This window comes from Thamnophis elegans, chromosome 10 (genome assembly GCF_009769535.1).
Source record: "Thamnophis elegans isolate rThaEle1 chromosome 10, rThaEle1.pri, whole genome shotgun sequence".
NCBI lineage: Eukaryota > Metazoa > Chordata > Lepidosauria > Squamata > Colubridae > Thamnophis > Thamnophis elegans.
In genome coordinates this window covers 17,620,008-17,647,551 of record NC_045550.1, presented here as the reverse complement: position 1 = coordinate 17,647,551, position 27,544 = coordinate 17,620,008, and the positions used below count along the sequence as shown (strand labels likewise).

Genomic DNA, 27,544 nt, shown 5'->3' with positions numbered 1-27,544 from the left:
AACCAGGGTCTCCACCGGACTGTGGGCGAGAGTATCAGGAATAGCCCCAAGCTCCATCTGCCACCTCAAGGGATCCATAAGGCGCCTGGGGCGGAACCATCTGGTCGGTTCCTCCTCCCTACAGCGGAGGTTTGGCCTCTGAAAGTCAAGCCTCAGTAGGCAATGGTCTGACCACGACAGGGGTATGATCTCATTACCCCTCAGACCAAGATCACAAGTCCACTGCTCCGAGAGGAATACGAGGTCGAGCGTGTGACCCACTGAATGGGTTGGGCCCCGAATTACCTGGGTCAAGCCCATGGCTGTCATGGAAGCCATGAACTCCTGCGCTCCATCAGAGTTCACCGAGCGAAGGCAAATTGAAATCCCCCAGAACCATAAGCCTGGGGAACTCAATTGCCAGCTCGGCTACTGACTCGAGGAGCGAGGGGAGGGCTGCTGCAACGCTGTTGGGAGGCAGGTACATTAACAGCAAACCCACTTGACCCTTGAGGTCCAACTTCACCAGCAGGGACTCACACCCGACAAGCTCCGGAGCAGGGATCCTACGAGGTACTAGAGACTCTCGGATAACAATAGCTACACCTCCACCCCTTCCCTGGGCTCTCGGCTGATGTAGCACCTGAAAACCTTCTGGGCACATCTCTAAGAGGGGGACTCCTCCCTCCGGGCCCAGCCAGGTTTCAGTAATACATGCCAGGTCTGCCCTCTCGTCTAAAATTAAGTCCCGGACGAGGGGAGCCTTATGAACTACAGACCTGGCATTTAGCGACAACAGCCTGAGACCAGGGTCCTGATTACTCGCGCCATCTGGCCTTGGAGTGGGACTCATAGGGCCGGAAGGAGGGATCTCTATGACGTAGCGAGCCCTCCTTCCCCGGTAATGGCCAGCCCTAAAGTCCCCGCCATATCTGCCCCTCCCTGTTACGACCGTAATGCTCCGGCCCACTCCCGTGTCCGTGGTTCCCTCAACCACCCCTATGGCTCCCGCGTTCCCCGGCAGGCCCTCCGAATCAAACACACTCATTTGTTCGCTCAGACAGTCCCTACGTGGTAATTAAAACACATAAAATACAATAAAATGGAATAATAAAAGTGGGATCATTCATTCAATCACAAGCAAGTCCCATGCACTCACCATACCAGTTAAAAATTACGGAGCACTGCGATAGTGCGCTATCAGACAATGGTGTAAGAAATGAGGAGGGAGCTGCTCCGCTCTTCTCCCTCTTCTATGTCCCAGAGGAAAGTCCACAGCTGGAGGCCAGAAGTCAATGGTGTACAAGGCAGTCGCACGTGGAAAAGGGCAAGGCCAAAAATGCCTGATGTTTATAGATAGAATCTGTTCAGTCTTATTCCCCTTAAGGTCCCACAGGAGGTCAGCAGACCACATGGAAGGAAGTCTCTTTCCTGGAGTTATATAAGGTCCATAGTCCGGTGGGCCAAAGTCTGAAGCTGGCCCCAGCTGCTCAAGGCAGAGGGGGAGAGAGCACCAGTTTTCTTGGTACCAAGGCCTCGTCCCTACAGCTGCCATCATCTATTGTTCCTAATAAGCAATCAAGGAGATGGTAAAAAAGGCTCCCCCAATAACCAGGGGAAGCGACAAAGGAGCAATGTCTAAGGTAGCTATGATGATAAGGGGGCCAGAAGATGGGGAGAGGAAGGGGCGTCCAGGCCTCTTTTCTCCTCGGATCGGGAGCACAGAATGACAATAAAGCTGCTCAGGGCTCCGTCCTCCGTCCTCCATTCAATCCCCAGCCGAACAGACAAGCGGCCCGGAGGACCACAGGACAAACAGGCAGCTGGCAGCAGGGCGAGCAGAGTAGAACAGGGGGGGGTGTCCAGGGGGGGGCTACGGCAGTGGCAAATACAGCCGGCCGCCCAATCCACCGCTCCCGATGATCTCCAGCGAGTTTCTGATGACCCCCACCTTCAAGATGGCAAGAACTGAGCCCCCAAGCTCACCGCACCACTCGAACCCATCACAGAAGGCAGGGAGAGAGGGAGCGCCGAAAAGTCGCACAACGCTGAGATCAGCAGCGCGGCGCCGCCATCTTCTCCCTCACGCCGCAAATCGCCGTTCCGAGCTGCCGCAGTTCCGCTGCTCAGGGGGACAGCCACAGGCAGCTACCGATGAAATGCTGGCCCTTACAAAATTCCTGGGACTTTGTTGTTGCTGTAAATGGACTCCGGAGGCTCTAGAAATCTTCTGTATTTAGCACTGGCTTCTGTGGAACGAGAAGCCAGGCAGCCATCCGAGTCCCGCACATGCGCAGGTTGTTCAGTTGTAACTTTAGTTTACTTTATATCTATCTCTACATTTTGTCAGTGGATATACCTGCTAGTTGATGGAATGTAGCAGTGGTGAAATCTTTTTTTTTTTACTACCAGTTCTGTGGGCATGGCTGGGTGGGGTCATGTGACTATGTAGTCATGTAACTGGGGGATCAAAAGACAGAAACTCACTTTAACAATGTCCTGCTGGAGCAGGGTTGGACTAGATGATCTCCAGGTCCCTTCCAGCCCTGGATTATCCTCTGAAGCTGCATCTAGTGCCAGGTTTGTAGTCCTTCCTTCCTCTCCTTTTTCCCTCCTTCCCTTTCTTTCTCTTTCTTTCTCCCTTCTTTTTTTCTGTCTCTGTCTCTTTCCTTCTTTCTTTCTCATTATCCCCCAACTCCCGTTTTTGGCCTAGCAGGCTTCAGGAAAGCCTGCTGGGAGCAAAAATGTACTCCCCTGTTTTTGACACCCACCCGTTTTTGGCCTAGTAAGCCTCAGGGAAGCCTGCTGGGAGCAAAAGCGGACCCCCACCCGGTTTTTAGCTGTGCAGCGTGCAATCATCGGAACTTTTTTTAAAAACTTTTTTTTAGTATTTTTTACTACCGGTTCTGTGAACCAGTAACATTTTTTACAACCGGTTCGGGCAAACCGGTCCAAACCGGTAGCATTTCACCCCTGGAATGTAGACAAATGATGGCTGCAAGGTAATCCTTAAATTAGAGTTCCTAGCATATCTTGGAGTAAGCTTGGGCTTTATTGTTCTCATAATGCACTGGCCAAAACATTCCAAAACTGTTAACGTTCTTCCCATCAGCGATAATTATGTGTTATGCTCTTGTGAATGGTGAATGGTTTAAAGGAAAATTGTGCTACCTTCTGAAAGAATAAGATTTGAGCAAAATTACTCTCTAGGAGACAATAGTGAATCGTGGGAATGAAAGAGAAGACAGAAGAAATGATTGAATCCATTAAGAGGTCCAAGAATGAATAACAGTGGTGAGTAGCCATTTAGAAAAAAAGTTCTGTTTGTTTTGAATCGATGATTTGATCATAAATCGATTCATACATGCAAATGGTAAAGGAATTAATAATTAATGAGTGCAAGGTATACATAAATAGTGAAAAGTTTAAGTGGATGAATTTCTGGTATTGGTAGAATGTTTACTAAAGAGATGAAAAAAGATGAAAACTTAAAAAACTGCCGATAGAAAAATAACAGGTAGTGATTACTTCAAAAAAATGAACATTTGCAAAAGCAGTTCAGTTACTGCATCACTTCATAATTTCTTATAAGAAAATGGGAGCCAAATATCGTGAGAAACAAAAGTACAGTGAGTGAGGTATTTAGGAAACATGTGTGATAAAAGATAAGAGAAAGGGTTAATAATAAATGAGCATTGAATGAACGTACTATCGTACTATCATAAATTGAATACAAAAGTGAATGACCAGCATGAAAGAATTATATGGTGATGGATAAAAAAAAGAAATGAAATGGAAAAATATAGGACAAAAAATGAATAGGTTACAAGACTGTGAAATGGATGGAGTTGACATTTGCTTGCTTATTTTATTAAATGTAGGTGTTGCCTGACTCTAAACAACTTTGAATGTCTTACAATAACTTCAGAAAGATGAGAAGGAAAAAGCATTGTATAAAATGGTGAGTAGAGAAGTTGGAAGCACATTTGCTAAGTGTTCCCCCTTTTTTTATCTTGAGGATTTAATTTCTTTGGCTTAGTGATCTAGTCTTCCAGGCCACATTTATAATTATGGTCTATTTTCAAAGTTGTATTGTATACACAACTGAATTATTATACATTGTAATGTGTATTGGCTAACATTAGAGCATTAAAGATGCATTAGATTAGGTACATACCATGTGTACATGTACATGACTGTATATTTTAGGACTGCATATAGTCCTTGATATAGAACCAGGAAATGATAGCAATTCTTCTATATTTATATCAACGTTAGTCCCAAAACACTGACTGGCATTCTGCAATTGATTGGCAGATATTCATCATGCTCTCTGTTAAGTGTAATTAAAACAACTCTCCATGATTGGCATCTTAATATAACCATTATGTAAGGGCACATTGGTTAAGGAAAAGAGAATAAAACTCTGAACTTTCAGTAGGTAGTACTATAAATATAAGATTTTAACAGGACCCTATCATGGCAGATACATAGCAAATGTAACTATTATTGCCAAATTTTCAATTTGATATATATTTAACTTTATGGGAGTGCTGAACTTATGTTTGAAATTATTGAACTGGCATCTATTCTGCTCAGAAAACTCATTTTCAAAATTAGATAGAAAATATTACCACAAAAATGTCTCTTATATACATATACATACACACACATATACATACACACACACACTGTATTTTTCGGAGTATAAAACGCTCCAAAGTATAAGATGCATCTAGCTTTTGGGGAGGAAAACAAGGGGGAAAAAATCTGCCTCTGCCTCCCAGCAATTTGCCTCCTTGCAACAAGCAGCAAACAGTATAGACATATACACGGTTTGTGATGTTACATTTCAGATTATACTTGTACAGATGCTGTTAAAATTGATGTGGCTTTCTGGAAGTATAGTTATTCTTTGTTATTTAAAAGAAGATACAATAGCACCGGGGCTCTTCAGATTAAGCATTTATTTTAAAAAGCTTCTTCATTTTGTTAAGTTGTCTAGAGCAATAATAAAGTAGTCTTTAAAAAATAAGTCTAATAATTTGAACATTCTATAGGCATTTATAGTTATTGACTTACTTCCTTGCAGCAAACAGCCTGATTAGCACAAGGGGAAAAAAAATCTGCCTCTGCCTCTCAGCAATTTGCCAAGTTTCATTTTCAATTTCAGCAGGGGCCTCCCAATCATTAGGTGTTTCAGGCTGCAGGGATTGCCATAGCCTATTGCAGCCTCCGCAAGCCCCATTTCCCCTGTTTGCTACAAGGAGGTAAATTGCTGGGAATCAGAGGCTAAAAGGTGGGGGCCGGTGGGTAGGTGGGTCTCCAGTCATTGTATAAGATGCACCTAAATATTCATCCTCTTTTTGGGGGGGGAAGGTATGTCTTATACTCTGAAAAATATGGTATATAATTGAATACCTGTGCTCCACTACAAAACTATGTGATTGGGTTTGATAAATCGACACTTACAACTTGAAAATTAATGAGTAGTTATGATTGGCGTCTCCTCTCTCATTCTCTCCCACAGCCTTGCCCCACAGAAGCCTCCCCCTATCCTATCCTATCCTATCCCCTTCTCTCTCTCACACTTGCCCCATAGAAATGTCTCCTATCCTCTTCCTTCTCCCCCTCAGGTTTGCCCCACAGAAACCTCTCCTATTCTATCCCCCTTCTCTCCCTCAGCCTTGCCCCACAGAATCCTCCCCTATCCTATCCCCTTTTCTCCCTCAGCCTTGCCCCACAAGCCTTGCTTGTCAGAGAGTCACACAAGTTGATCATATGACCCTGGGACACTGCAATTATCATAAATATGAGCCAGTTGCCAAGCATCCAAATTTTGTTCACTTTACTATATTGCAACAGCTATAAGTGTAAAAAACAGTCATAAACTGTACTAACTGTACCAATCATTTAATTTTAAGATTCCAAGTGCACCCATTAATAAAATAAGGTTGGAAACTCCTGAGATAATTATTTCAAATTCTTGGAAAAATAATAATTTCTCTGCAAATGACATCACAGATGAATAACTGGAAACAGTCCATATCTATCCTGATACTATTTTTATTTATAGATTTTGCTGTATTTGAGGTGATGACAGCACATCAAAAACTGGTTAAACCTCTCTGACTAGAGAAGACAGGAGAAAACAAGGAAGAATATGTATTCTAAAAAGTTATACTATAATATGTGAAATGCCTATTTACTTATATAACTTTAATATGTCTTTCTTGTTCATTGTTCAGTAGAAGGGGGAATGAAATATCATTCTCTATGTTAATCTTTATTGTGCAGAAGCAGCATTTCCTCAGGAATCAAATAGAAGACTTCTTAGAGTAGTACTTTAAAAGTATGATATTTGGACATATACACACTACTAGTATTCTATGCTGTGATATGAATGTCAGGAGTAATCACTTAGGTATTGCTAGAACCATTATTAAAATATTCTCCCCTCCTATGTCTATGTCATATTTGCTTGGTTATCTAAAGCATTTATATGTAATTTTTGCTTTTTGGTATCTGATAGTATGAGAGCCAGTTTGATATAGTGGTTAGGCTAAGACCAGGAGACAGTGTGTTCTAATCCTGCCTTAGGAATGAAACCAAGTGGATGACCTTGGACCAGTCACATTCTCTCAGCCCTTGAAAGGAGGCAATGACATACTACTTCCTGGGAAAAAAACTTACCAAGAAAACTGCAGGAACTTGTTCAGGCAATTTCTGAGGATTGTACATGATTGAATAGAAGAAAAATCTCCCAATGGTGTACGCTGTGACAGTTTGAAAATAGCTTTGGAGTTCTGTGATCCACAGTATCAGACATATTCATGAACTGAATGTATTGTACTTATAAGCCCTCCTGAAGTTATGACCATTCATTCACCGACCATTTAAAGTTACAATGGTGCTGCATGAGTAACACTTGTGATGAGTCCTTAAAGTTCTGATTGTCCCAGCATCCCAAGCCATGTGATTACAATTCAGGAACTTGGAAACTGACTTGCACTTATAATGGTTGGTTGCAGCATTCCATGGTCATGTGATTGCCATTTGAAAGACAATAGGGAAGCCATCAAGGAATGTCACAAGTTGCACCTGTAAATCATTCCCAGTTTCCTGCACATCCTCCTGCATTCCAGAGCACTTACCAGTACTTGACTACTCTCACACAAGGGTGTAGTAGCCACCCTCCTCCCCCCAGAACGCCTATCTGACACCTGAATCCAGCAACCATTTACCTACCTCCCAGTCTGTTTGAGATCCAGCTGGGACCTACGACTTCTTCCTTGACTTTGCTTGTGAGAAGCTGGCAGGAAATTCAAGGAAGTCCCTGCTTAATAATAGCAACAGGAACTGCCAGGACTGCCATTATTAAATGATGCAGTCACATGTTGCAACCACATTGCTTAGTTATTGAAAATCTGGTTCCAACCACCATCGTTAAGTGAGGACAAGTTGTATTTGAAATCAAAATAAATCAAGTGTTTTTATGTTGCAGCAGCCTGGAGGTTGTGAGCAGTTCTTCCCCCATTTAGAAGAATTCCTGCTTCATCATTAAGCTTTATGTATTATAAGAGGAAAGGGCCTTAGATCTTATTTTATCTCCCCCATAGACACGCCTGGGATATTTGGGCAAATCAAATACAGTGCGAAATAAAGACATGGACTGGAATATGTACAAAAGTACATTTGTTTTCCTTTAGTATGAATTGGGGCAGGAGAAGGGAAATAATTTTTACTTCTTGTTTTGAGTTTCAAGATGAGTATTAATCTTCAAACCTCATTTGAAGCATTAGGGAGTGGAAAAAACAGTATGGAAATGCCCTGATATTCTTGGTGGTACTAAAGCAGAAGCATTTGGTAGTCTAATGTTGGCTGCCCTTTTCGAAAATTGTATAAACCTGATATGGGAGGGGGAGGTTGTGAGTACTCAAAATGATTGCCAAAGAGGTCTTGCCTATTCACAAAATGGCAAAAGTGTCTTCTATAATAAATGTACCAGAGATTGTATTCAGCCGGTTAGCACCTGCCTTGGGTCATTGAACTGGTAGCGACCGCTGGCTGGGCCTGCCCCCCAGTCCGGTCATTGCTTGACGCTTGCTTGCCCTGCCCACCTGCTCGATGCTCGCTCGTCCTGCCTGGAGCTCACCCCGCCCATCTCAGCCCTATATGTATTGCCTTCGCTTCATGCTCACAACTTCATGCCCACAATCCCACTACTGAAATGTACTAACTTTTACTGTAACAGTCTTTGGCTGCACTCAGATGACCCAACGGCGTAACACATATTGAACATTTTAACTCTTTCTTCCTATCCAGTGGTTGTTCAGAATTTTGCAGTCCTGATACAGTTATCTTAGGATGCATCCACTTAGCACCACAACATTATGAGAAATAAAATTGCTGTTACTTTTTGTCAAATTCTCTATTACCCACAAAAATGTTCCATATTAAACCAATTTATCTTCATCTTTCCTTCTGGACAGAGCGACACATTTACAGAATAAAACCCACAAATTAGCATGGTTATTGTCTTTGAAAGTATGCCAGCCCAAATGAATCAAAAGCATACCTGGAAAAGTAATTGCCAAACATAGTGATATTTCCTTTTTCCTCGTATTTTGCTGCTTCATCAGATTCTTTGCAACTATTGGTAGTCCTCAACTTATGACTATTCATTTAAAATAATTCAAAGATGCAATAAGAAAAAGTGATTTATGACCTGTCCTTGCAATTATGACCATCACACCACCCTCAGGATCATGTGATCACAATTTTGAAGCTTGGCAAACAGCTTGCATTTATGAGCTGTTAGTATTAGTATCATTAAAGTTAAACAATTACCATCTGTGATCTGCCCATCCACTTGCAGCAAAACAAGTCAATTGGAAAGGCTGGTTTCATTTAATGACCATGTGATTTGCTTTACAACCATCCTAAAAGTGATAGTCAAATCTGATATGATCACATGTTTTGACATACGACCACAATGACTTATGACAGATAATTCTGATCCAAATTGTGGTTATAGGTTACCTGTATAGTACATTTCTGGATTAGGTTTACCACTTTAACAAACAATAACACACCAGTTATATTCATGTGACTGTATGTTGCATTTATCACAGGCCTTTTTTCTTTTTCTGCCCATAGCAATAGCAGTTAGACTTATATACCGCTTCATAGGGCTTTCTAAGCAGTTTACAGAGTCAGCATATTGCCCCCAACAACAATCCGGGTCCTCATTTTACCCACCTCGGAAGGATGGAAGGCTGAGTCAACCCTGAGCCGGTGAGATTTGAACAGCCGAACTGCAGTCAGCTGAAGTAGCCTGCAGTGCTGTATTTAACCACTGCGCCACCTCGGCTCTCTCATAAACGAATGGTCTCAAAATGAAGTTCATATCTATCAGATGCAAATCTCTTTCCCTAGGCTTAAATTTTTAGCAAAAGATTTTTTTTTCTCTGGCCTAATAAGGAAACGTGGGGGAGGAAGCCTTTTAATGTGATTCCAGACTAAAGGGCTTTCTTATTTCTAGAGAAAAAGCCATTTTCCGAAAGAATATTTCACAAACAATATTTCTTTTCATTGAGTTTTCCAGGATTTTGGAGATTCCCAACCAATCAGTAGCTGTGATCTTCCCTTTTCTGTCTCCAGCAGAGAGAGGTGGTGGATGACGACTATGCCTCTGCATAGTATGTGATCCTGAGCCATGCTTCATTTCAGGAACTGTCCATTCTGTTTGACAGTAGACACTTTCTTCCTCATGAGGATGTGGCTTTACTGTCCAGAATAAGGTGCTGATGGCAGGTGACATTCACAACAATAGTCATAACACCTAAGCCAGATACAAATAGGATTTTAAATATGGTGTTTATCTTTTTTAAACAATGCACATGGAGTTTAAGTGATTGTTCATTCAAAAATGTGGGCAATTTTTTATTGTAGTTTAACTTGTTCATTTTTCAGTTTTTTTCTTTTCTTTTTTTTCTTGGATTTTCTCAATTGTCAGCAAGATATATGGGCAATTACAGTATTTTTTTTCTTATCTATTATTCTTCTCCTATTTACCCCATTGACTGATTTTGAAGCAAGCTGTAACCTCCTTTGCATAAGGAGCCATTTGGCTTTTTTCACATGATTCTATATGTCTGAGGTTCTATATTTCCGAGATTCTATATTTATGAATGCATAATGCTCAACTGTAATTTTATGGGTTTCATCCAATTGAGCTTGCCTCTGCTTCCCTTGTTTCTTGTGGTGTTGAAAGTGACGTACAGTATACTCTACCCTGACTATTGTACTGTAAGTAAACCAGACTCTTCCATTGCCACTTTAAAAAAAATGTATACAGAAAAATGCTAGCATTAGGACCTGCGCGGAGTCTTTGAATCAAGAGGTCTCTTGATTCATTCAATCTCTCTTAGACATTCACACACATACACACAAACTGCAACAAGAGGAGGAAAGTCGGCCAAAAAGGCTTTAAACATTTCAAAGTTTCCATTTGCAGAAGCAATGGGGAAACGTGGCAGGCCAAGGAAAGAACTCAGATGTGAAGGTGATGCTGGGAAAGCTGTTCTAGGGCAGCAGCAACTGCCAGTGATAGATAATACGTCCAGGTGCCCGTTCAGTGACATTTTCAACACCAGCAGTGAGGACTCCATGGAGAAGATCAACACTTTCCTACAGAATGTGCAGATTTTGCTGGAAGCAGCCAGCTACCTGGAGCAAATCGAGAAAGAAAACAAAAGTAAGTGGAGTTTTGATTTTCATTGGCTCCTTCTGCTGCTTCTTTACACGCAAACATGTATTAAAAACTAGGCATGTACAACAACACAAAACAAAAACAAATGTTTATGAAGATGCAACAAGACAGTCTATAGAGCTGAACCTGCAGATGAGACTCTTTCAATCTTTTAACCCTGTTCTAGGTCCAGTGGAATTTATGTGCCTGCCAAGGGATTTCATTAGAAAATATTCTTAGTTTGTTTTTGTTCAGTTTTCTTAAAAGCAAAACAAAACATAACCACCACCACTTTAGTTACAAAGTGATCCAGAGCAACGCTGTCATGTTAGAAGTACATTTCGATTTATGGATATGTGTGTTTGTGAAGTGTCATGTCCCCATAAAAGGCTCTTAATGTGTCAAAAGCGGGGGTGGGGGGGTATCGAAAACTGACCAAACTAGGAGATGGGGGAGGGGAGACCACGCAAAGCAAACTTTATGATCCTCTGGGTAGACAAACAGAAAACAGAAAACACTTTCAGGGTTTTTAGACGTAATGGCAAGAGGGAAAAAAAGGCTTGTTTATCATTTTCAACTCTCGCTTCCTTCTCCTCCCCCCTCCCTGCAAACACAAGAGATCGTGGTTCTCCTCCTTAAAGAAAACCTCGCCGAGTATTCTGTGAAAAGAACAAAAGGGGAAATAAAAATACGCACACACACCCAAACACACACGCATACCCCTTCTTGTGGAAAAGGATTTCCCCAACACCCCTCCCCCTCCTTGCTAATGTTGCTGTCAGCGAAAAAGAATAATCCATACAGAAACGCTCGTTTGCAGCGTCTTTTGAGCAGCCTCCTGGATAGAACAATAAACAAGCCAGGAACAATTTTTAACCAGCAGGGCTGGCGTTTCATCTAGTAGTTTAGCAACAGCGAAGGTCAGGAGGAAGAAAAATAAAGAAAGCGTTGCATCGCGTCAACCCCTGCAGTGGGAAGGAGGGGGGGGGGAAGGGGGAGAATCTAACTCTCCTTTGGCTTTGAGTTTATTATTTGTATGTGTCAACCTCAACCCTCCCCTCCCGCGCGATCCTTTGCTTTACAAATCGCCGGACAAATATGGGTACCCCCCCTCATCCTCTCCGTAGTGTAAATTTCCATTGCAGTTCAAGTAGCTTAGCCTTTTGTTGACCGCCCTCTTCCTTTCTTTCTCCCCCCCCCCCCTTGCTCTTCCCCATCTTTTTCATGAATAAGTGGAGATGTGGCCATTGTTTCCGGGAGGACTGGGTAGTCGGTGTGAAGACTTCACAAAGCCTCCCCCCCCCCCTTCCAGTTTTGCAACGCTCGCCTGTCATCAATGGAAGTATTATTATTTTTAAACAGCGCCCTTTGGGCTTTCTGGTCAATCCGGTTCTTGCCGCGGCACCCTGACTTTTTTTTATTTTTTAGGATTGAGGTGCAAGGGCCTTTTGGCTTCGCGCAACGCAATCGCTCAAGGAAGAGACCGGCTGCCAAGTTAATGGAGGTATCCGTCCTCCCCCCCACCCGCCCCCCCCCCCGCTCTTGAGAAGTCACGTAGGCAAAGAGAGAACTAGCCAGGTAGCCAAGCGAAAGGAGGCGGCGCCGAGTAGTCCTCTAGCTGCCACTCGGCCAAAGTGGGACTATAATCAGTTTATACCGGCCATCTCGTTTCCTCAGAACCGGAGATGGTGCAGATAGAACTAGGTCAAGCTTGGCCTCCGTTGTTTTCCCGGCTCCCCGAAGCCAGACGTGCACAAAAGCATCCCTCTTCCCCCACCCCCACCAAAGAGAGCTCAATCGGGTCTTTAGGCGTTTTCCCTTTTTTCTTACTTCGCCACAAGCTGCCCCGTTTTTGCTGCTGCAGAAAACAAAGAGAAAGAGAGGAAAAACAAACAGCCGCCAACCCCCCCTTGAAGCCAAGTCAAAAGCCACAAAAAACTACAGCGCAGGTCCTTGCCTACTTTCGATAGGAAACTCGCCCCCCACCCCTTCATATATAATTTGAACAGGGGTTGCGGGGCGGCGGCGAAGTGAACTCAGTCATAAATGTTTCCAAGAATGTGCGGTTTTTGTAACTTCAGGTGTTAAAATGTTTTTTTTTAATCGGAATATTACAAGACCCGGGTCTCCTCCACGACCACCTCATTGATCTGAATTCACCGTGTCCCCTCCAGAAATATTTCTATGCTTTAGAAACCCGAGATCCTGATGAACACCAACGTCATCTCGGATCTATAAGTTTTTGGATGCTCTCCAGGTTGTTGGAATAAAACGGGAGCGAGGTGGCGGCCTCGGCTTGGTTTCAGCAATCAACATCTCGGTGGAAAAAACAACTCCGTCGGGCTGCCAATGTGTGTATTTCTATGTCCGCGTCCCCCCTCCCAATCGCGGAACGAGACTCGCGGAGATTTTGCACATTTTATAAATCGGAAGGCTGATTGGTGTTGCTCCACATCTGCGTTTCAGAGTTGCAGTGACTTAGGTTTCAGGGCAACCCACGCGTTTGAATTTTCCGTAAAACTTTTTTTTCCCTCCGTGGGAGCGGCCAGGGCATGTCTTTAAAAAAAACGTAAACAAGCCATGCACATTTAACAGCCTCTCGAAATCCCAACCCCCACATCCTTCTTAAAGTTTCACCGAGGCAAAAACAAACGGCGCTGCCTCGGGTGCACTCCGATCCGCCTGGCTAGCTTACAGTATAATCAGTCTCGGCTCCTCCTTCTTCTTAGAACCACATGGTTTCCACATGGAGACAAACTCCTCTCTTTCCATTGGTTCTACTCTAATCCGAGGGCGTGGTTATTTCAAGCCATTGCGCCAATGAGGCGCTCTCTTATCCCTATGATGTCACGCGTTGCTGAGCCTGAAGATCAATGGGAGGAGTCTGGAATGGAGCGGTGTGTCCTTGTTGGGAGTTGTGGCCAGATGATGTCATAGTTTCAGGTTTAAAGCGCCAGCGCTCTGCTTTGCGCTCACAGCGTTTCCAAGTTGAAGATTCACAATAACAATAAGGGCCTAAACGGGTGCCATGAATTCCGACCCTTTCTTGCTTGGGCAGCGATACGGGCAGTGGCAGATTCGTACAAGATTGCAAAACAAGGGATTAAACGTCTTTTATTTCGCATGTATCGGCGAAGTTGTTCCTAAAATATTTGTCCCCAATATGTGTTTATGCATATAGAGGGCGAGACATTTGTGCTTTGTTAAGGAATGTAAGTTATTTGTTTGAAAGGCGTGGGGTGTTATTTTCACTTCTGTATTTACTTTTCCTTAAGCAGGATTTATATCCTTCAAGTTAAAACTATCAGAAACGAATATGGCTCTCTAAGTTTCCAGGATGTTTGCAGTCTTACAGCACACTTTGCTTTTAATTTAGTGCAATGTCAAAGGCTTATGAGTCCAGGCCATTATTGTATCTGCTGGTATGGAAAGGACAGGCTAACTTGCTGTTGCCTCTTCTTTACCAGTTGCCCATTTAGTATTGTTTTTTTTTTCTATACCAAACGAACGCAGGATCAACCTGGAGTTTTGCAATTCTTTTATGTTGCTTATTCTTTGCTTTAGTGTAAATTGGATTACCTGGCATGCAAGTTGTTCGTTGGGTATTACATCTCTGTGAAGAACAAAACCTTTAATTGTACTAGAAAGTTGAGCAAAATTATGTGCAAATGGGCAAGAGGGAAAAAATAGCAATATCAATAACTATTATTCTGCTACTTGCTTTCAAGCACCCAATGCTTATAAACCCAAAATGTAACAATTACAGGCATAATCACAGCTTCATAAATCCATTTGACAATTGGTTTAATATTTGTGCTGATTAAAGTTGTATTTCACATTGTAGGCCAACACTTTTTTCTTGTGTATTTTAAATGAAGCAATGTTATTTGCAGCATGGTACTATTTAGTATAGCTTCAGTTTTAGTGTAAGACTTATGTTTGTATATCCAAAAGGAAAGGTGAAAGATATTGCTATATTCAGCAAAGAAAAAAAGCTGTACTGGCTACAGTAAATATCAGGAAAAATGCCTCTGGATTCATTTCGGAATAATTTACTCATGTAAAAAAATGTTTTGTTACATAGGATCTATGCAAGAATAATTATTTTCTCCAGACAACATTGATCAATATGCCTAAAGCTAGTTATAAAAGCTTTTAGTTGTTCATTTGGGAGGTTATAAAGAGAATAACATGATTTTAACAATGATTTTTAAGTATGTGACACAAGCTACTGCAACTGTGTACGTGATGCACCAGGGTTACACTTCAAATTTTGGGACATCCACAGTTGATTAAGAGAGGTGATTTCTAGGAGTTGAATTTCCACTTGCTCTGGAGGGCAGCAGATTGGGAAAGACTGATTGCAAATAATATAGAAAATGACTTCATAAACTTTATATTATTACACTACATACCTAAAATTGCCTAGCCTTATTATTAACATTAATACTGCAATTGGCTTTCCATACCATTGACAATACTGCATTTTTCTGATGTATACTGATAATTCATTACAAGTATTTTATATATTAAAGTATGCATGTGTGTAATGAAACAGCATAATGCATTACTGTTAAATTTTGTACTCCAGTCCTGCAATTGCAGTGAGTTGTAAAATATCAAAGCTTTAAAACACGTGATTTTATAAATGTTACTGGGCTCAACCATTAAAATATATAAATGAAAAGTATTTGAGTTCTGCTTAAATATTGATTTTTCAAATTGGCATGATAAGGTAACACAAGTTTTGTAATAAATATTAAACTGTTGATTTTTTTAGATCATTGTCAAAATCTCACTTTGTAGCTGAAGGCATCTGTAGCTGTGAAATCGAATGACTTATCTTTAAAAGTTGTTCTTTTTGAAGTCTGATAAAAAGAAATAAGAAAAAAACAAAGTAATAATTAGGTGAAAATAGAAAATGAATCCCCCACAAAACAGAAGGAATGAAACAGCAAATCCACATTAAATTTCTGCTATGGAAAAGCTCTCCATTAATAACTACAAATGAGCAAAACCCCAAACAACTGAAATTAACCATCCTTTTAACAAATGCTTAAAATGAGAAAAACTGCATATAAACACTTCTTTATCAATATGGTTGTGTAATGCTTTTGAATTTAAGACAGTATGTTCAGAGTGGGTAGGTATGCACAAAGCAATTTGTCTTCAGTTCTTTCAAATCCTTCCCCAGGATTATGCTACAGCTGTCTGACTGAAGCTGCAGTGGTAGGAGATAGTCTCAAAATCCTGGGGGAAACATACTGATTTTTCTGTGGGGTTCTCTGTGAGAATTCCTGCACGCTGCGAAACTTTTTTTTGGTCTTAGAACATGAAATGTTGCATAGCCATATTCACTTCATGTAGAAATCTGCCACATGAATATAAAGTTTTAACATCCTTCTCTTTGAAAGCATGACCGGTGAAATGGCCCTGAGGAAAGAATTGCAAAGGGTTGTTTATGAAGAGTACTCAGCTATTGTCAGGGATGTGCAGAAAGGTTAACATGGCAGCCATTGCCAAATGATCCAAGCTCCACCCTTTTTTTACCTGTATCTATCTAGTGAATATATGAAAAAGAGGAGATGATTCAGTTGTTCAGTCCAGACTGCCACCATTTTGATGGTGTTTACCTTCCCTCCCAGTTTCTTGGAAATTGACATCAAATCTATTATGAGTTTTATGACTTTTATTTTTATGATCATATCACATGGACTCAACTTTTTCAGGAAAACAGGGCTGTTTTAATGTTACTCACTTTGCAACCATCAAATTCTTTCTAGGCCACTAGCAATTTTTATACAGCTTAGAGGTTTGTACAAAGAATGCCATTGTTTATCTTCAAGTAGAAGCATTTTACTAATGAAGAGATTGTCCAGAAGGTATAGCAAAATAATTTGTGGCTTCAATTACAGTGCTAGCCATGAAGGGTAACCTTGCTTGCTTTTTTCATATGCCACTGATGTATAGTGAACTTATTATTTACACAGACAATAATAACAATTATTCAGAATAAAAGAGATGCTCTTGCTTGTAAACCTTTGAATTTTAGCACCTGGATAATTAGGAAGGAAACTTGAATTAACATTTAGTTAATGTACTTTATTGCTTATATATGCTTTGATATTGTTGAAATAAAATAGAAGATTGTAGTTTAAGTTCTTTCTTCACAATCACCTTTTCTTAATTCATAGGTTAAAATCTTGCAGTTTTTGTAAAAGAGTTGTTTTACTGTAGCCTAAAAGCAAAGTAACTGGATGGTAATAGTAATTATTTTGTTTCTTTATTTACTTAGTTATTTAGGAGACAGAGCTGATAGGAGCAAAATTATTAAGCTACTGGAAATCGTATGTTATTCTTGAATTGCATCTGTATGGAATAAATGTGATGCTTGCAAGGGTGTGATCCATTCTTTGAATATTTTGAAGAATAAAACAGTATGCTTTAGGAAATAAAAATAGTTGATTCATACATGGTTCTATCTGTGGTATCATTTTCAGCAAGTACATTATAATGATTTTCAAATTTATATTTTATGTTTCATTTTCTTCCTCTATAATCCTAATAGTCTGCAAAGTAATAATGTTGGATATACTGAGGAACAAAAATGTGGATGAAGTAACCAGAGGGAAAATATTAGTTAAAATGTTTGATCCGTAATTATTGCTGAATTTGGAAGTGAAACGTGGTTTATTCATGCTAATTTGTAAGTATATCTGTAGAGTTAATGCTCTTTGTACTGCCACTAACAGTATTTTTGGAAGATCCCTTAAAGAATTTTCCCAAAATTTCTTCCCAGACTTTGGATCTGCTTTCTCTGAAAAGCTATGAAACATCACAAGCTACAGTTATATAAATAAGGGAAATAATGTAGGCTAACAAGAGGATTGTGAAGTAGCAAGTTTGGATAACACTAGATGACACTAAAGAGTTTTCTGTCCTCTTCGCTGCCATCTAGGAGTTGTGATAGCTGTTTGCAGTCCAGATTTGATAGTCCCAGTAATCTCTCTCACTCAGTTAGCTTTACTATTAAATTGACATGGATAGGATTTCAATATAAATAAACCTATTGACTTACTACCATATATTATTGTTATATCAGACTGAATATAATCACTGAATATAGTTTCCCAGAATTGTTGGAACTGAGTAGTAGTGAGGTTTTTGGGGTTGGGTATTACGTTGTCATTGCTAATTGTGAGCTCTAATAAAGTGATATTTCCTGTAGAATGACCTTCCCCGGATCAATAACCTTCTAGCTCTATCATACTACAATTCTTTTTCTCTCCAACCAACACCTATCATATGCTGCCTATCAGGGTAGATCCATGTAATTTGAACCCATATCTTTTGCATGAAATTCCTATGGGAATATTTATTCTTATAATATGAGATACTGAAGTGCAGGCAGGCAAAAAAAAATTATTAAGACATCTGTGACTACATTAAATAAGAATTATTCATGAAAATTAATTAAGAGATATATCATGTGGTCTAATGAATTTTAGAAGTATGATAACAATAAACTGCAATAAGAACTATTTTAGAGTAATTAGAGTATTCTATTTCACAAACCTTTTATAGTTTATAAAGAATATTCCTTTATATATTCCTATGAAATCCTAGAGCCAAATGATCTACCACATCATGATGAAACTTGCCTATGCAAAAATCTTTAAACCACTAAGTAATATGACTTAATTTGGCTTCTATTGACTTGATGCATAAGGTGCTTCCAGACAGAGCTTCTAGTACTATCAATCAAAAGCTACCATGTAGCTTAAAAAAAACTAAATACAGTACTGCACTTTGGAAAGAAAAACAATGGAGAAGTTGATGGGAAAAGACAGATTGAGTATGCCTCAGAATCCTTTTTACAAATCAGTGAATAAGGCTGAATGATTATGTAACAGCCCCATCTAGAACAAGCATTATTGAACATCACAAAGTTAATGTTCAAATTTACTAATATTGTGTAAAAATAATCACATTTTGTTTACTTAGGATTCTGTCTTAAAGATTATTGTGGAAATAGATCTGAATGTACCTTGGAGTAGTCTTCACTTCTGGTGACTTACAAGTGCACGCTACATTTTTGGAAGTGGTTACCATTGCCCTTTTCCATGGGCTGAGATGGAGTGACTTGACCAAGTTACCCAGCTGACTTCATGCTTAATGCAGGATTGGAAGTCATGACTTTGTGGTTTCTAGCCTAGTACTTTAGCCACTAACCCTCTTACGTGTAACTCTCTGTTTACGACCCTGTAATTCCTTAATTTGGGGTAGTTGGGACAACTGGATGGAGCTGAGTGTTGCATTCGGCCAGTAAACACTCTTATATATAAATTTTGAAAATTATTAGTAAGAAGTGCTCTGGATCTCAGGCAAATGCTACATATTACCTCTAAAGTACTCCAGGTTTTTTCTAGCTTTGAGACAAACCTAAAAAGGACCACGTTTTAAAGGATTAATTTTAATGAATGGCTTGCTTTAATCAGTAACTCCTTTTTTAAGGCTCCTATGGAAATCTGAAAACAATCAGACTGCTCTCATAGAAAGGACCTGCTAGGTTGCACATCTGCAAGTCTGAAGTGCTTCTGGGTTATTTTCATATGTGCTTAATATGGATGTGTGTATACTTATTTATTTCAGGAATAAAAATTATGTTGCTTTACAATTATTCTTGTTGAAACAATGTAAGATGCACAGTTTTCTTGCTAAAGAATAAAACTGAACACAGGGGACTCTGTTTATCTGGTGTCTGCAAAATACTTTCTGTACTCAATTATAAAAATCTTATAACTGCTCAATTCAGCTTTTCATTCTGACCAGATTGCATATCATCATCTTCCAACTTTTTATATTTCTCTGTGTTTCAATTAAAATTCAGTTTCTCTATACAGGGAGATACATTTATGTTTTTTTGTGGATTCTATTTTTTTTCGCTAGTTTAAAGTATGATTCTATTAGTGATTTGAAGGATATTCGTATATTATTTGTTTTTAAGATCAGAAACTACTGTTTTTCCTGAAAACTGAAGTTTGCTACTATTTTGTTAGGTTTATAATTATACTAATCACATAAGAGGAGCTGTTCGCTCCAGTACATTACTCAAGGATTTTTTGAGAAAAGGGAATATTTTAGACAGAGGGGTCATTCCGTAGGATGAATCACATAGGACTCTAAAACAGAAATGATTATTTTTGCTGTCTGTAACCGTAACAAACATTTGATTTGAAGTAACTGTTATTTCACATTAAAATTAATATCCAATACGTACTTTAAATTACATTTGATGGAATTTAAGCTTCAAGCAAATATCTTTTCAGTTGTAGACTTACTTTAATTTTTAAAAGGTGATTTGATTATAAATTATATTTTAGAAGTTTCTTGAAATAATTGCATAAGTAAAGCAAAACAGGCATATAGAATAGATTGTTTAATTGATGAATTTATTCTTACTATTATTGCTATGATACCTTTGTGACTTGACGACTTAAACTGCGTAAATGGAGCAACCCATCGATATCAGTGGAACTTCTTTCCCAGTAGTTTATGCAATTAACGGTTTGAAGCTTAACAAATGCCCAAACTGATTATTTAGAGGGGAAGGCGCAAGACAAGCTGTCCATTAATCCTGGAATTCTGTTTATTACTAGACCAACCTTCATGGCCGCTATTTTCTGTAAACAAGGAAGGGATTTCACCATCTTATCTCCGTGCCCATAACCATACCAAGGGGAGGGCTGTATACGCTTTTTTCGGTCGGAGCAACATGCGTAACGCGGAAAAACGAAGCTTCCCATAATGCAAACGTGCACACGCGCCGCACTTGCAGAGAGAGAAAGCTGAGAACTACATTTCCCAAATGTCATTGGGGCTGAAAGTCTCATGTGCGTCCCCTCCCCCTCCATGATTTCTAAACGGAGGTAAACAAACTCTGAAAGAGGCAGGGACGTACAGTATCTGCTGCAGAAGGCGGAGAAAGCGATAGATCTTTGGGGGAGAGGGTTTGCACGATGGATGCATCGAGATAGAGGAGGCGAAAAGTGTGGGGCCACGAAGGAAGGGGCAATCGGGGGCAGAATGCAGGAGTAGATTAAGAAGAGGTTAGAGGACAGATTAAATGTTTGGGGCACTGAGAAAAGGGTATGAAGCTGGGTCGGGCGCAGTGCTAAAGATTTAAAGGAGAACAAGACGAATAGCCAAGACCAAAGGGGGAGACGGTCGGGACTAGGAGTTGTGGGAAGGGTCTCTGTTATTGCCTAAAGGTAAAGGAAAGAGGTCTTTCTGAAGTAGAATGTGGCCATGAGTCAGGGCAACTGCTGCAGTAGTTGTTCAGTTCTTTTTTACGCCTCACTGATTAACTTCGTAGAAGCAGGACAGGAGGCACCCTTTCTCCAAGTTACTCGTTTCCTACTTTATTCTTTTTCTCTCTTGGGAAAATCAGAGAACTAAGGTCTATTTCACCCATAGTGCCAGGGGCAAGGCAGCAAAGTCCTCCTTTACAATTGTTCGGGGAAAGGTCTCACCCATCTCAAGGGCTATGGAGCGGGTAGAGATGATCAACATCCAGCGCCTTTTGGAGGCCGCCGAATACCTGGATCGCAGAGACCGAGGTAACACCTTTTGAGGAAGGGGCAGGAATTGAGGTGGCCCATCCTCCTGGAAATAAGTCCAACTTAATTTGTTTTGAAAGAAGCAGTTGCTTGGGCAGAGGGGAAAAAGTGGGGTTAAAGTGATTCACGTGTAATAGATGGAGAATTGTGAGAGAGTGTCAGAATGACTTAATGTGCTCTTTATTTGATCAAGAAGTTTTGATACAGACATTAAAGTTCTCTTGGAACATACACTGCAGAACCAGTTTGGGATAGTGATTAATATCACTAGTATATACAAAGTGGGAGAGTGTAACATCTAGTGCTGTCTTAGGCAATGAAATCAGTTTGCTGACATTGGGCCGTTCACTCTTTCTCAGCCTTAGGAAGAAGGCAATGGGAAACCACTTCTGAAAAAGAGAGAAAACTGCATGCAGTCACCAGGACTGACTCAAAGGGATTTGGACTCTGCTAATCAGCCTTATCTGAACAGGTGCATTGCCTGTGGTTTTTATGTCTGAGTATTCTAACATTTGTTTAAAGCTGAGAGTGCTGCCTGAGAAGTCATTCAGGGCTCGGCTAGTGGTGTCTTTGGAAAATACTGCTTCTTACTCACTGTTCCTTTTGTTTCCATTTGATCATAATTTATGCAGAGTGTGAACATGGGTATGCCTCAGCCTTCCCTTCCATGACAAGTCTTGGGCTGCAGGACCCAAAGCCACTGCAGAGACTGAGCCGGTCAAGAAAGCATAGCAGCGGAGGCAACAGCACAGGCACCACAAACAGGTAACAGTCTGAAAAGGACTTGAAAAGGGGAGATTCTTACAATATATAGGCACAAATATTTCATGCATCTATCAGGGAGAATAGATTATATTTTATTTGGCACTTTTGCTGGAGTTCCCCTTTCCTCATAATCTTGCCTTCCCCAGCCCTTGATGATCTGCAAGTTTGTGGTTTTTAATAGAAGAATTGACCAATGTGGTATTGTGTCAGCTGCCTCTTTAAATCTTGCAGAACCAGCTTGTTAGCTGAGTACGTAATGCCTTGTTCCTGCAGGTTCCCCACGCTCATTTTATGTAACTTGCATCATCATTGAAAGCTTTCCCAAATAGCTGATTTTACTCCAGAGAGACTAATATTAATCTAGGGGGAAATCCTTTGCATTTTTATTCTGAAATATATCCCACTGTATTCAGTGGAGATATAGGGATTCCACACCCCTCTGCCCAGGTATATATGTTAAGTCTCTAGTTTAAATATTTTCATTTAGAGAGCAAAAACAGACAGAGTTTTAGATTAAGTCATATTTGCTTGAAAACCATTTGAAGATGTTGTTTTATAATGTATTGTTTTTGTGCAGACTTTTTCATTTTTGGTAAAACGTAATCTATAATCTGATGGATTATGAAACCTCACATTGAATAGTGTATTAGTCTGATAATAGACCCTGCTTTTCTGACCCTCGTGTGGCATGTTCTATGTACGTAATAATATCGGGCTAACAAACCAATTGATGGAAAGCGTGAGCAAAACAATTACAATATAATAGAGCTGTGTTCCAGGGGATAAATATATTTTGTAGATTTGCAGACTGTTTTATGCCAAAGGCTCACTTACTTGATTATAGCAACAATATTTTCCAAAGATATAATCTTTCTAGTGCTCTCTGTTGGCGATATATAAGCCTTTTAAGCAACCTTTTGATAAGCAAAATCAGTGTGGAAGCCAGGTTCACTTAACAACCATGTTCTGTGCAGGGATTCACCTAACAACAATGACAAGAAAGGTCATAAAATGGGGCAAGGCTCACTTAAAAAATGTCTTACTTAACAACAGAAATTTTGGGCTCCATCGTGGTTGTAAGTTGAGGACTACAATACTTCCACAGATAGGTATTCTGCCTTAGGTGTTGTTAATCAAAGAAAAAGGACCCCAATGAATTTCCCCCCTTAATAATATGGGTAGGGGAAAATGTAAGAATGTGCAAAGTAAAGAGTTCCCTTGTTTTTACTCTTTTCCTTTTTTGTGTGCATATCTTACAGTGACTTTTTTAACAATAAACAAGTATTGTAAATAAACAAATGACGATAGAAGAAGCAAAATTTGAAGTGCCACCCATAAAGCCATCAATGGAATTGATTTTTATTTATTAATTAAAACATTTTTATACTGGCTAAATCACCAGACTCAGGGTAGTGTGCAAAAGCAAATTATCATTAAAACATATATCAAAGAGCTTGACACAATACAATGTGATCCCAAGGTACTTATAGAAATGTGTAAAGGCATATAACAATAATAATGACAGCCAAGTCACCAGTCGTCAAACTTTCTGCCTTGTGAGAGGTAATGAGGGAGGACCAAGCATAGCCCTGGAGCTACATTGTTTTAAAATCATTAGGACTATTATAGAGAAAGTCATCTTTCTGCTCCACAATCTTTGTACCTCCCTTGCAGGAGTTTAAGGAGTCCCTGACATAACAGGCTGATCATTTGGGAAAAGATGAACCGTGATATAACTCAGAGCCATTCTGTAAAAGGTTTTACAGGTAAAAAGTAGCATTTGGAAGTCTATTGGTAACCAGTGTAGCCATCAAAAGTTGGTGTTATGTTGTAGTAGTGAATCTCATTTGCCACTAGTTTGCTTACTGCATTCTGCTGTTAATTTCTGAGTTGGCTTCAAAAGCCACCGCATCTAGAGTACACTGCGTAGTCATTCCATGTGGTCATACTAGCATGGGTTACTTCCATCAGAACTTCCTGATCTTTTTATAGCCAAAGTTAAAACTAGTGCATCAGTCTAGGCTGAGTGAAGGTTTAAATGAATACTACTATTAATAGGGTAGTATAACTGCTACATTATTTATTTTGTATACATTAATCTATATGAATAGTATTCATTCTTTAGCCAAAAAGTCTCACATGGGAGTTTATGAAGATCGGTATTACATATGTAACAGTTCTGATATTTAAGTGCTTTAAAAGCAAGAGGCAAGGAAGCATATATAGGGCAAACAAAAGAAAAACCGGGGCTCTGTTCTAAAAAAATACCATTCTTATAACAATCATCTAGGAAAAAATATTTCAGGTAACTGGGTAGAATTGCTAGCGTTGGGATAACTTTGGTTGGTATCTTAGCAGGAAATAAACCTTTACAGAGCTCATTTATAATAGGCTGTGTGTTCCTGCCATTCATAATGACACATAGAAGTCTGTTCTTTCAATATATTTTTCCACTGTCTGGTCTGCTGGTTTATTGGTGAGGCAAATATGTGGTCAGTACAATTTGGTTTGAAAAATATATACTTCAAAGAATTTGATATACAATTGTGTTAATATTTGACTAAATTTAAAATAAAACGAATGGATTCCAGCGATAAAAGTTGAATTCTGGGACTAGTGGCACTGACCCATATTTATTTTTTATTTCATTTAAAAAAATATTTATCCCTTAACAGCAGCAGCTTTTAGTTACATGTAATAATATACTATTATAGTAAATAGAATCAAACAATCAAATAATCAAAAGCATCAACAACTAAAATAGTGGTGATAAACCTGTTAAAATACCACAAAACAGAACCAAGGAAAATCCAGAACTTAATGTAAATAAGACAAGAATACATTTTATCATTTCTGTTGAATCATGGTTTTTTGACAGGGAAGACAACTACAACTACAACTACTATTTGTAGTTTTGGAATTAATAGCTGTAGTTGTTTTAGTTGTTCTTTTGCTGTTTGACTCTGACTTACTATGACTTAATGAGTTGAGAAGAGATTTTTTTTTCCTCAGAAATCCTCTCCCTCCGTCATAATTTGCACATTGCTGAGGGCATTTGAAATTTTCTTACTTTTCTTATTTTAACCTTTTTTATCCTAAATCACTTCAAGCAGTTTCCACTAGCTAGTCTCTGATATTAAAACTGAACACAGTATACATAGGAACCGATTTTTGAAGTGATGTAAAATAGGCAAGGGGCGTACAAGATCTTTTTAACCTCATAGTATAAAGCACCATAATCTCATTTTCTTGCTCAATTTTTAATTGCTTCAATTGGATTTATATGGGAGTAAAGACTGGTAAATTGCAATCTCAGGACTTCTTCCATAGCTAAAGAATTGTTGCATTGCAGGAAATAAAAACAAAGCAAAACTCCACATATATGCAAACTGATGCTTTTTCCAATGTATAATCAGGGTTAATGAAATTTAAATGGGCTGTTGTGTAATCCAACAATCTAACTGGGTTCAGAAAAGGACACAACAAATTGAGGATAAGAACACTGACAGCTATTAGTAGAAACAGGAGGTACAACCTCATGCACATCTTATATACAAAAAATGGAAGCATGCAACTCAGAGTGAATTGCTTTCTGCAAATCTGGGATGGTTGTAAAATTCCACCCAAACATCTCAGTAGTGCTAAATCTATGTAGCGTTATAATATTTGAGGTAATAATTTTGACCAATCATGTTCTAAATGTGTTTTATTTTTATTTTTACCAATAATTTCTAGTGGTTGAGTCCATGGATGGTTTTCAAGAATGGGAAAGAAGAATAGAAGAGGTTTCTGTGTGGGGGTGGGATATGCACGTGCATATGTCTTAATTCTTACTGTGACTGTTTCTAATATTCAAAGCAGCTTAAAGTTTGTGTTTAAAACTTTTTTTAAACAAAATAGTTTTTAATAGTTTATTTATGCATTTCTTATTTACCTTTCAAAATCATAGTTTTAGAGCAAACTACAATATAAAATTGTAATTCAGAAATTATAACTATATCTTAAAATGTATAATATTTAAAAACAAACTAATAAAAATAAGACCATATAATCTATTCAATTAAAAACCAAAGACAATAAATAAGCATGTATTAAAATAAGTCTAGTTTTAACTAACTACATTTCTCCTGGAAGGGAATTTCTTAGACTAGTGATAATTTCAAACACAGCTCCCTCTCTGATATCCCTCTAAATGATGGGCCAATAAGTAGATCCTTTAGTAATGAAAGGATTAGTTACTCCTTTAGTTGGTCTGTGAGAGGTAGAGGTAGTTGGTCTATGGAAGAGGAAACAGAAGCAGAAAAGGAAGAGCTGCTGGTGATATAGGAGTAGTTAGAAACAAAGAAGGCAAAGAGCCATTAATAACAAAAAAGGTTTCCTACCTCTTAGCAGGGGGAGAGAAAGGCAAGTTCTTTCATTACTCCTTTCCTTCCAGCAAAGGGGGTCAAAATTACTCTGTTTTTGCTGCTAATGGCACCAAAAATTGGAGTGATTTTCTCTTCTTTGTGGTGGTGGGGATACATGCTTATGGCTCTTCCTTCTGCCTGAAAAAAGGGTTCAAAACTGCTGTGTTTGATTGCCATTACTGAAAATAGAGCAATTTTGAGTATGACGGAGGCATTTGTACATGAGGTGTGTGTGTGTTTGTGTGTGTCTGTCTGTCTTCTGCCTGAAAAAAAGGTTCAAAACTGCTGTGTTTGATTGCCATTACTGAAATTAGAGCAATTTTGAATATGAGGGAGGCATTTGTACATGAGGGATGTGTGTGTGTGCGCGCGCACACACACACACACCACACCACCATTTTGTGCTCTAGTCTTTCCCATTTCATCAAAATCCAGATATGCCCAGAAATCTAAGAAAATTAAATGCCCTGGGTTTCAATGTAAACATCAGCTTTGAATTCCAGATTGCTTTGGGGGTTAAATGTAATTTGGTAATGGGATAACTGCTCCTTTATTACCCAGCAAGGCAGTGACACCTTTTGCCAGCCCAGCAAATATTTTTAAAAGGACAGAGGTAGAAATGATACTTATTGTGTTAAATGTACTTAAGCAGATGTAATATTTTAAAGTATAGTATCTGAGTCCTGTTGACTGATTTCATTCCTTACCTGGATGTAAGATCTATTGAAATCAGAAAAAGATAATTATAAGTAGGCTTATATAAAATTAGAATGCTAGAAAAGTAGATGTAATGTAGATCCAACAGGCAACATATTAAGAGAGACATTAAGAGAATAAATTACTATAGAAGACAGACTCAGAATAGGACTGCACCCAAGATTATACCAGAGACAATACTATATATGCATATCAGATTATGCAAAGACTAGTATGAATATGCATGACAAAGCTTGCTGAGGAATAAGTGTGGCTACATAATTTCAAAAACAAGTTCTATCAGCACAAAGGAGAAATATTACACT

At 39.3% G+C, this 27,544-nt stretch overlaps 1 protein-coding gene across 5 annotated transcripts in view; it reads left to right on the top strand.

Annotated features, from left to right (window-relative positions):
- Positions 1 to 9,351: 9,351 nt before the first annotated feature.
- The window catches only part of MXI1 (MAX interactor 1, dimerization protein), an 86,934-nt gene continuing 68,741 nt past the window's right edge, over positions 9,352 to 27,544 (top strand). Inside the window, exons 1-3 of one of the 5 annotated variants that reach the window (XM_032225515.1) lie at positions 20,714 to 20,841; positions 21,209 to 21,351; positions 21,984 to 22,116. In XM_032225515.1, coding sequence (XP_032081406.1) covers positions 21,279 to 21,351; positions 21,984 to 22,116 — 206 coding nt within the window. In that variant the 5' untranslated portion in view covers positions 20,714 to 20,841; positions 21,209 to 21,278. Of the gene's footprint in view, positions 10,739 to 20,713; positions 20,842 to 21,208; positions 21,352 to 21,710; positions 21,824 to 21,983; positions 22,117 to 27,544 lie in introns of those variants that run through there. The other 4 variants (XM_032225516.1, XM_032225514.1, XM_032225513.1 and 1 more) reach the window with 4 other exon arrangements.